The following is a 10907-nucleotide window of genomic DNA, read 5'->3' as shown; positions in this document are numbered from 1 at the left end:
AGGTTTAATTGATTCTCTATATACAATAATTAAGGTTATTTAAATTTTGTAACGAAAAAAGTTATTCAAAATTTTATTTCAAAAAATATTTTTATTAAATACACTAATTTCTTAAAATAAAAGAAGAAATAGTATATTAATTATAAAATTTTCTATACATATCACCTTACCTCTCAGTTTCAATCTTTTCATATATATGTATATTTTAAAATCTCTCTGCATGTTTCTTTGATTTATTTTCAACATTTATTTTTCATAAGTGGTTATTCAATTTGAATATGCATTAAATATTTAACTTTATTTATCAAAATTTTAGATATATAAACATAATTAGATATTTTAAGATTGATTTACATAGGATTTTAACTCAATTCGGTTAATATCAAATTTTAGATCGATTCAAGTTGAGTTTAGGTCAACACAAATGTAAAGTAATTTCATATTTCAAATTAATTTAAGTTGGATTAAGTAGAATACGAGTCATTTTGCCTTGAAAATCATTCTAGATTTGAGTTATTTTATTTGAGTTAGATTATTTTACTGTGTTATTGATTTATAATAAGATTAAACTTCATGCTGATTAAGTTGCATTTCATGGATTAGGTCAAATTTTGTCATTTGTATTAATCGGACACGTCTTGGTGATTAAGAAGGTATAAAGGTAATTAACAAAAAGGTAACTATGTATTTGATAGGAAAGAAAGATAAGAAAACAAATGATTCTTTTCATCTTTTCCTTCATTTGATAAGAGAAAAACAAGAGGCTAGATAAAAATTAAAGTGCACTTACACATTTTTTAAATTCAATTTTTGAAAAAATATTTATTTATTGTGACAAAAAAAACATTTATTTAATTTAAATTGAGAATTTATTTACAATTTAATCTTTAATTTTTTCTTTACTCTTCATCCTTTATGCTAAACATAACGTGGAACAAATGTTTACTTCCTTTGTATTTTTATTTTTCTTATTTTCCTTCTTTTTTATGAAACTCAATGCAAGAGACGGGCCGAATCTACATGCTTGACCACGTTTCAACGAAGCAATAGGAAGAAGAAAGAAAAAAAAATGGTCCTCGGATCTGGCGCTAGCTTAGCTTCCTGGTACCCTTCCTTCCGACCAATTCATTCCGAATATTCATACTAAAGAAAAAAAAAATCATTAAAAACAATAAAAGAAAAAAGTCAAATGGTTAGTGTTCATTGATTATTGATCATTATTTTATCATCAAGCAGACAGAAAGACAATCTATATCATCTTAGTTGTGTGGGTTCCCTTCCTTCTTCCTTTCTCACTTCAGTCTTTTGTCTCCTTTCAGCCTCCACCCTCCTGCGAAGCTAGTATTCTCTTAAAACAAAAAATATATATTAAAAATTACTCAAATGATAGGATTGAGATTTACCCACCAACGGCTCTGATCTTTTATGCTTCAATCTCATTGATTTTGATAGATTTCACACAATAAGAAGGAGAAAAAGGACTGTAGCAGTTCAAAGAAAAAAAATCAACGATCATGATTGATGGGATTGACTTGTTTAGTATCCCACTTAGAAACATAGTAGCCATCTTCTTTCCACCTGTGCTGAGCCTTTTGCTGATAAATTGACTGTGTCGACCTTCCTTTCTCTTTGCCATTTCTCCTTCCTCTTTCCCTCTCTGTATCTTTAGAAGCACTAAACAAACAGCATCCAAGCAATCTTGAATCTATAGTAAGTCTCTTAATCCAGTAAAGTTTTAATTTTTAAGCTTTGTTAGCCCTAAAAATTAGATTTTTGTATCTGGGTATTTAGCAGAATTTTGACATCTTTTCAAATTTACTTGCTTCAACTGTTTCTGCTACTATTAAATTTTGATATGATATTTTGGGTGTTTGAGTTACTAATTTGATTGAAAAAATAAAAAGATAGTTTAGGTGTATGTCAAAAGCTAGTACGAAATGGAGTTGGATAACAAGAAAGATGAGATTTTTAGTTTGATACAAGTTTGTAAGGGTTAAGCTCTTGCTGGAACTTTGAATTGAGTTCTGGGATTTTAGTTCAATCTAAGGAAGATTTATGGGATGATTGAGTTGATTTGACTTTCAATTGACAAACCCAGTTTCTGTTTTTCTGCAATTCTGTGAGTCAGTTTATTTCTTTTATGACTTTGGGTAGGAAAAGGAAGGAGGTTGCTGGATTTCATGAGTAAACTTGGCTGTGAAGTTTGATTCTTGTTTTCTTGCATGATTATGCTGAAAATACATTATTGTTCTGGTCAAAACAATAGTATCTTTACTGATAGTTGATTGTTATGGAAATTTTGGATTTGGGGTATAATGGTTCTTCGTATGATTTGATGCCTCGGCTATTCTTTCTGTTTTTCCATCAGTAGGCAATTTTTCATTTCTATATCGAAATTTATTGAAATTTTGATGAATATTTTCTAATCCCTTGATGTTTTCGAGTTTTGAATAGTATTTGGATCTTGATATCTTAGAAGGCCTGAAATGGATCTTAAAGGTGAACTACAAAAGAAAGTTCCTCAACACCCATCTTTTACCAATTTCAATACCCAACATCAGCAGAAGTGGGAAGATCCATCCATTTTAGATTACAGCACCAGGATTGAACCTCCTTTCCAGGCATTCAACCAAAATTCTCAAACTCAATCTTCATTGCTGTATAATCCCCATAACCAAATTAAAGTCCCCATCCAAGATGGCCCTGTTAATGAGTCACTTCAAGCCAGTAAAGTCCAAGATTGGGATCCAAGTGCAATGCTAAACAATCTCTCATTCCTTGAGCAGAAGATCCATCAGCTTCAGGATTTGGTGAATTTAATCATTGGCCGGAGGGACCAAGTGTTGGGGCGACCGGATGAACTTGTAGCTCAGCGACAACAGCTAATTACTGCTGATCTAACTTCAATTATTGTTCAGTTGATATCTACTCTTGGTAGTCTTCTCCCATCTGTGAAGCATACACTTTCTGCATCCACTCCATCTCTTGGACAGTTTGGGCAGTTTGGTGAAGTTGTCTTCCCTTCTGGACAAGGGCTGAATGATGGGGTTCAGCCACAAAATGCTGGTGGAAGCAAAGTCTCTGAGCCGCCAAACTCTGTTGAGATTAGTAATAACAGTGGAAATGAGCAGAATCTTATAATTGAGGAACATGAATTGAAGGATGAGGAAGATACTGAGGAAGGAGAAAATCTTTTACCTGGCACCTATGAGATATTGCAGTTAGAAAAGGAAGAAATCCTTGCACCCCACACTCACTTCTGCACTATATGTGGAAAAGGATTCAAGAGAGATGCAAATTTACGAATGCACATGAGAGGTCATGGAGATGAGTACAAAACACCAGCAGCACTGGCAAAACCCAATAAAGAATCCAGCTCTGAACCAACTCTTATCAAGAGGTATTCCTGCCCTTATGTTGGTTGCAAGCGAAATAAGGGTCACAAAAAGTTTCAGCCTCTGAAGACCATTTTATGTGTCAAAAACCATTACAAGAGAACCCATTGTGACAAGAGCTACATTTGCAGCAGATGCAACACCAAGAAATTCTCAGTAATTGCTGATCTTAAAACTCATGAGAAGCATTGTGGTAAAGATAAATGGCTTTGTTCTTGCGGCACCACGTTTTCAAGGAAAGATAAGCTTTTTGGTCATATTGCCCTTTTCCAGGGCCACACTCCAGCAATTCCCTTGGATGAAACTAAAGGATCCAATGGGCCATCTGATCGAGGAGATGCTAATCAAGCCACTAACAAGGTTGGAATCATGAATTTCAACTTTTCCTCCAATGTTTCTAGTGAAAGTGGGGTTCAAAGCAATGTGGATGTTAAAGGGGGCATTGATGATCCTTCTGGTTATTTCTCACCATTGAACTTCGATACATATAATTTCGGTGGGTTTCATGAGTTCCCTCGACCACCCTTCGATGATTCAGATACTTCATTTGCATTTCTCCTTACAGGGTTTGGTAATTACACTCAGAAAAATAGACAAGACTAAAGCTCTAATAATCTTGGGTCTTGGCTGTTGTTTCTAGAATGTATTCTTCCTTCCTTGGATTAGGGATATTAATTAATTTGTGTTACATTTGTATGGTGAGGCAACCCTTTGTAACCCTATGTCCTTAATTTGCTTAAATAAATGCTATTTTTAATGAAAAGAAAGTCCTTGTTCACTAAGATCTAATGCTATAATTTTGATTTTGCTTAAAATCCTCAAACGCTAACTCCATGTTGAATCCCTAATCATAACTACGAGGTTATATAATGTCCCTGGAGGCTAAATTTGAGGTGCATTCATTCATTCTATACTGTTTTCTGTAGTATTTGTAAGTATAGAATGCAGTTTTTATTTGTTTTATGGAGCTCAATATTTCTTTTTGTAAGTGATTTTGGTCTTTTATGCCATCAATGTCACCTTCTCGACTCAAGATTCAAACTCAAGAGAATTGAGATTTTGGTCCTTTTTGTATGGAATCATGAGTTTCAACCATTGAGTTTCCACTCGGGCACCTTACAGATCTTCATATGCTTCCTTTATTGTTTTCCTATTAAGAGGAAGAAGTCTTGGTCACATTCAGTCCTGCCCTACACCTGATGTAGGGTCAAATCATCGGTTTGGCCTTCTTTGTCATATTTTTGCGTCCAACCATAGAAACCTTATCCCGACAACTATACACCAAACAAGGTTGGTCATGTAACTCATGATTTTGTTGTATCAAAGCATAGAAACTTTTTCCCCAATAATTGTATAGCAAATAAGACCTTCTCACTTAAGCATGAATTTGGGCACTTTTCACCGTCCATTTTTTGAGTTGGCCTTGGCTAAGAATCCATCTCATCTGGCGCTGTACTGGAAACAGGTTCCTTCCAATCGTCCAAAGCCATGTGGACCAAATACCAGATATGGCTAATACTTCAGAAAATGATATATTTCGTTAAGAATTGCAGCAATAAACATTTGTTAGTCTACTCATGTCTTTACTTTTGACTAGGACCAAATTCTGCCTCTGATGTTCTAGCAACATAGAACCTGGCAAAATTCTTATGCTGCTAGCAGGGAAAGATGCTCAATTGTATTGGATTGACTCTGGAACCAACTAACCTTCAGAAAGGAGATATCATCAATACTACCAGCCTTATCCATTGCCACCTCCTCAGTATCTTCCCCAGCCTCCAATGCCACAGGAACAATGATATGCCAGTGAACCTTAGTGCGTGATTATGTGAATAATTATAAGACACCACATCATGCCTGGTTTATTTTTTATCCCAGCCAGCACTATATAGTGAAACCAATAATACTATTTGGACAAAGAGGACAACAATGGTATATGCTTTATCGTAAGCAATTATGTTCAAAAACATAACATCTAGTATTAAACCACAGGCTCAATTATTTTAGCGGACTGAACTGATCTGTCCATAGTGGGAATTATGAAGCAAGATGAGTTTCAAACCCTTCACATCTCCCTTGGATGCCTTCCTTGGGGGGAAACGGTTATACTTGTCCCTCAAAACTACATCATCCAAGACTGACCAAGTCTGTCCTCTAGGAGAGCTGTCAACCCACATAAACCTCTCAGAGAAGGGGCTCACCAGACTTTCGCGGAATTCTTGCACTGTCTCACAGATCAAACCCTGAAATAAATAATAAGAAGAAAAGTTAAACATATAAGTCGCAAAGAAAAAGAAATAAGAGAAGTAAGAAAGAGGATAATTATATCATGGTGGAAACATCAGCACCTCTGCCATGGCTTTGATCTTTAGCGTGACATCGTTACTAAGCAGGACGAACTGTCCATCACTCTTCATTTTCCTAAAAAGAAGGGCACAATCAAGGATGTGATCTTCTGCTGTGGGTGAAGCAATTTCCATTAGACCTCCCCGGGCTGAAAATGGTGCTGACCTCGTTGTCCCAAAGGGATTTCCCATACTGCCTTCACTGAACTGAGATTCAGGAGTGGCAGGTGGAGTTGGTGCTATTGGCCCTCCTTCCTCCATAGTGCTCTGGACATGGATCCACCATTTTGATTTCAACATACAGTCTTCAATCCATTTCAAAACTGAAGAGGCTTCTGTTGTTCTTCTGAATAGACTTCCACGTCGCTTCAAACAATCCAGCTCCCTTATGACTTTAAAAAAATAATATCCAAATTTGTCAAAAAAGAATATGGCAAGTTAGCATTGAAATTATTTATCATTATGATAAAAGAGATGATTATGTTTATAATTTAGCTACCAATTCTTGGAATGATCAATCGCATCCCTTTGAGACCTTGTAAAAGCTCTAATGACTTCCTTGATTCCTTGTCCATCAGAGAGGTAGTGTCTGCTACCATGGTCCAAGTCCTCCTTCCCTCTGCAACATATTTGTTCTGCAAATGAATTTTAGTTATTACACAAATGCTTGGCAAGAATACTACAAACCATTAGTAATGAATTCTTGAAATCAGGCATTAAGATTTTCTCAAAACTCACCGAAGATGGAAGAGCAATCTTCTTCTCTGTTGATTTATATTTGAAAGTATTAGAATTGCTACTTTGTGCTGTAGTCTTGGGGACTGAGGCTTCCGATACACTTTTGCAAGCAGAGTCCACCAGCAGAGATTGAAATGGCACCCTTTCTACTTTTCCCTTGAACACCATTCTCTCTTGTTCTAACTTTGGTTGATTTGGAGATGCCCTTCTTGCTGATTTAAGGTCTTTGATAAGTTTTGGTGTCTGATTTTCTTTGTCTGAGGCGACAACGTTATCTTCTGGCTGAAATGGCACCCTTTCTACTTTTCCCTTGAACACCATTCTCTCTTGTTCTAACTTTGGTTGATTTGGAGATGCCCTTCTTGCTGATTTAAGGTCTTTGATAAGTTTTGGTGTCTGATTTTCTTTGTCTGAGGCGACCACGTTGTCTTCTGGCTGAAGATCAGGGCTAAAAGTAACCTCTGAAGAACGTTCAATTTCTTCTAGCTTGCCCTTTCTTTTCAACGCTTTCATTAAAAGAGTGTTTGGGGTGAAATTCTCCTTGTCTGGAGTATAGATTTCTTCTTCCGCCTCTTCTGAGCAAACAAAAAGAGATTTTAGAATTGATTTATTTTCTGCATTGTTGGTGCCTTCAACAGCTTTTCCCGTGCTCCTCCCAGTTTGAATCTGAAGAACAGAAGCAGATTTACCTCTTCTGGACCAAATACTATGCAAGTTGGATTTTTTCTCTAACCTCAGGGGAGAGCTCTCTAAATTCTCGTCTTCATACAGCAATGCAGGAGCAAAGAAAGATTGTGGGGTTGGGTTCCTTTTATCATCTGTAAACTCAGAGAAAACTTCACCACCAATAGGCAAAGATGAGTTGACTGATTCTGTTGGGAGAGGAGCAGAACAGAAACTTGTGTTTTCGTTTTGATAGTCTTTCCGTGATAGGGTCTGGTTTTCAGCATCCTTAACATTTCCAGAGAGACAGTCTTTGCATCCATCAGAACATGTAGAATCCAGGTTCACCGTCAAGATTGACTCTTGATCTGCTGCAGCATTCTCCTTCTTTCCTTTCAAAGAAGAAAGGAGCTTGGGGGTCTGGTTTTCTTTTTGTACTTGTTGAGATTTGATATTCAAAAGTACATCTTCGTCTTGCAAAGCGGAGTTAATTGATTCTATCAGGTGAGGAGCAGTGGAAAGTCTTGAAACAATCCTCTTTTGCTGGCTCGCTTGCAGTGGTCCTCTGTTCTCAGTTTCTTCAACTATTTCATTGGCTGAATAGTTATCCAGTTCTACAAATGAAGGATCACTATTCTCTGAGTGATCAGTTTCTAGCTCTGATTTTCTTAGGGATCTCTCTAGGTTCTCTCCTTCTGATATTGCTTCTGTGACAGTCTCTGGCAGGATGCTCTTGTTATCTTTGCCGAACTTTTGATTTCGGGATTCAGAGATAACCCCCTCAACAACCATATCCAGTTCTTCTGAAATATTGCTTGAAAGCTCAGACTGGAGACATAAAAGTTCCCTCTCTCCAAGGTTATTCCTCAATGTGCTCTCAGATTCGTCACAATATATTGAATAATTCATATTTTCAGGCATCGGAGGTGCTGATGGAATCTCTTTCTTCATAAGTACTCCTGCACTCTCATCAGAAAACAAAGAAACTAAACCCTCCAAAACCGCATCCATTGCATCAAGTTCTTCATCTTCTGCTGGTACAGAACTCTGATCCTGTACAAAACCAAAAATGATTAGAAAAGAAAAGTACAAAAAAAAAAAAACACTTCAATTTATGCCTTGTACTGCTTTAGAAGCAACATACTCTCACCTGAAATGTTTCTTCTTCTTGTCCTTCCTCCGGCAATGCATATTTGCCCTCATTACATTCATTTTCAGTTAAAATTGTATTCTCCCCCTAAAGTTCCCAAAAGAATCAGAAGAAAAGGGAAAAACATTTCAGTCCTAAATGCAGCGTCATACCCTGGCATGTTTACTACCAATGACCCATTGCCTCTAATAAATTCATCCTTACCAATAAAGAACTTTCATCCTACACATTCCATAATAAAAGGAACAAAGGAAACTAGAACGAAGAACATAACTTCAGATATTAAAATTTACAGCATAACATATTGACATCCTGCAAATCTTTCTGTTCAATTTCAATTGTAAAAGATAAATAAATATAAAACCAAAAAATAGGAACACTTTCAAAAACCCTCACCTGATGTGATTCCTCTACACTTTCCTCCTCTTTCTCTTCTTCAATGGGTAAATCCATAGCAGATAAAAAGGGGTTTTCCATATCATAGGCACTACTCATAGGAATCCAATGCAGCTTATAAATTCTAGTTGAGCCACCAATTTTTATAGTATCATCTTCATTCAGTTCCACCACAACTCCAGGGTCAATCTTCTTCCCCGAAACCCAGGTCCCATGAACTGCATCCCAAGTAAAACAAAACAAGATAATCAACCCAAGAACACCAAGAAACGCATGAAACTTGAATAAAACGTCAAAAGAAAGAAAACCCAGAAAGATTTGATAACAAGAAACGTGAATAAATGAAAAAAAGGGGGGGGGGGTAAGGAATTTACTACCAGATGATAAGTCGAGGACAGAGAGTTTCTGGGAAGAGGGTTTGGAGTGAATTTGCAGGTGGAATCTGCTGATGCTAGGATGAGTTAACATGATGTTGCAATCTGGGTGTCTACCAACAATCAAAATTTCTTCAGTTTGATTATGTGGGTCTTCTTCGTCTTCCATTTCTTGTGGTTTGTTGATGACAAAAATGTTCTTGAGAATTGCTCCGTTCTTTATCACTGTAAACACTGGAATTTTCCTTTCTTTCTCCTCACCCATTGTAGACAGGAAAGAAACAGAGCGAGGCTAAAGGATATTTGAGATAAGAGTTGTTTTTTCTTGGTTTATTTTTTAAACGGGCTTTTGTTAGTATCATATAGTGGCTTCTTGCAAGTAAGATGAGGAGTTTTGTTGGAGGGATTTTGATTTTGAATCTATAGAAAAGGTGACCGTTGAAATTACAGTATTTTTATAACGGCTATTTGACCTCACTTTACGCAGGAAGATTTTTGGTGTGGGATGGGATTCACATGAAATTCTTGCTAATTGCCACGCTATGCACTCATCTTTACGCACGGAATTTTTTTTTTTTTTAACAGCAAAAGCCAAAATAAGACGTTTGAGTTTTAAAATTTAGCAATTTTAATTTCTATGGAAAGTTCATTTGAACTTTTAAAGGACCATAAATCAGAAGTTTTCCAAAAAGTATTAATGTTTAGTAATAAATATTTTTTGTACAAAATTTACCTTGACCTTCAATAATTCATAAATTTATACGAAAAAATTATATTATTTCACGTTCAAATTTGATTTAATTTTATATTGATTTTATTTTTAATTAATAAAAATCTTTTTATTTTATTTAAAAACTTGAGATTTATTTTAACAAAGTTGATTTATTTTGTTTTTATACATTTATATTTTGTTAATAGAATCTTTGTAATTTATACTCTATTCATATGAATCACGCATGCCAAATTTCAAATAAATTTAAAATGTATAATTATTTGTTTGATTATAATAAAATTTTAATAGTTAATATATATTAAAAAAACATTAGTCTTGATTGAAATTATAGGAAATTAAATTTATTTAAAATTTTAAGTGAGTGATAGATACAAATAGGTTGTTAAATTTAATCATCCATCTATAAAAATATTTATCATATATGAAGTTATGAAAAGATGTATAAAAAATATTAGCTTTAAACTTATTTAATTTGATCCATCCTCTATTGAAATTAATAGGGATAAATATAAAAATAGTCTTGTACTACACTATTTTTTTGTCAATTTGATATATTGAAAAATTTGTCAATTTAATACTTGAACTTTCATTTTGTTATCACTTTGGTACTTTAAACTAATGCTATTAGTCCACATGCTTACATGACATGAATCAAACATTAACATATGTAAGAAAAAGTCCAATCAACATCACGTCACATCAACATTAAACGAAAATTTTAAAAAATTTTTTAAAATTTTTAAAAATTAAAAATATTTTTAAAAATTATAAAAAATTAAAAACTATGTGAAATACTTTTAAAAATTAAAAAAATTTATGAAAACTTAAAAAATTCAAAGTAATTCAAAATTATAATAAAAATTCAAAAAAAATCTTAAAATTCAAAAAAATAAAAATTTTAATTAAAAAATTTCTTAAATTAAAAAATTCATAAAATCCTAAAAATTGAAAATAAAAAATCTAAAATTTTTTGAAATTTTTTGAAAATTAAAAAAATCTTAAAATTTTATTAAAAAATTAAAAATTTCAAAAAAATTAAAAAAATTTAAAATAATATTCTAAGAAATTATAAAATTAAATTTTTTTTTTTAAAAATAAAAAATTAATTAATAA

The 10907-nt window shown here is 34.0% G+C and overlaps 1 protein-coding gene and 1 pseudogene across 2 annotated transcripts; one reads left to right on the top strand and one right to left on the bottom strand.

Moving 5' to 3' along the window:
* Positions 1-1251: 1251 nt before the first annotated feature.
* LOC111315772 (protein SENSITIVE TO PROTON RHIZOTOXICITY 1 pseudogene) lies at positions 1252-4177 on the top strand (annotated as a pseudogene). The gene is made up of 2 exons (XR_016330824.1): positions 1252-1710; positions 2455-4177. The product of XR_016330824.1 is annotated as a protein SENSITIVE TO PROTON RHIZOTOXICITY 1 pseudogene (transcript).
* Positions 4178-5256: 1079 nt separating this feature from the next.
* PS1 (forkhead-associated (FHA) domain-containing protein) lies at positions 5257-9393 on the bottom strand. The gene is made up of 7 exons (XM_022916661.2): positions 9065-9393; positions 8688-8905; positions 8292-8378; positions 6479-8194; positions 6240-6375; positions 5744-6132; positions 5257-5638 (listed from the first exon to the last, which is right to left on the bottom strand). The coding sequence occupies exons 1-7, from the start codon at positions 9324-9326 to the stop codon at positions 5399-5401; spliced, it is 3048 nt and encodes a 1015-aa protein (XP_022772396.2). The 5' UTR covers positions 9327-9393; the 3' UTR covers positions 5257-5398.
* Between the last annotated feature and the right edge of the window lie 1514 nt (positions 9394-10907).

The sequence above is a fragment of the Durio zibethinus genome, chromosome 20 (genome assembly GCF_047325235.1).
Source record: "Durio zibethinus cultivar Kanyao isolate XHJ-2024 chromosome 20, ASM4732523v1, whole genome shotgun sequence".
NCBI classification, from domain to species: domain Eukaryota; kingdom Viridiplantae; phylum Streptophyta; class Magnoliopsida; order Malvales; family Malvaceae; genus Durio; species Durio zibethinus.
The sequence above is the reverse complement of the archived record's forward strand: the minus strand, read 5'-3'. Positions and strand labels throughout refer to the sequence as shown.

Excerpts from the sequence above, each read along its gene's own strand:
- PS1 (XM_022916661.2), bottom strand. The coding sequence starts at position 9,326 with ATGGGTGAGGAGAAAGAAAGGAAAATTCCAGTGTTTACAGTGATAAAG. Across the intron at positions 8,906-9,064 it reads TGTCCTCGACTTATCATCTG|TTCATGGGACCTGGGTTTCG; the intron begins GTAGTAAATTCC and ends CTTGGGATGCAG. Across the intron at positions 6,376-6,478 it reads AGATTGCTCTTCCATCTTCG|AACAAATATGTTGCAGAGGG; the intron begins GTGAGTTTTGAG and ends ATTCATTTGCAG.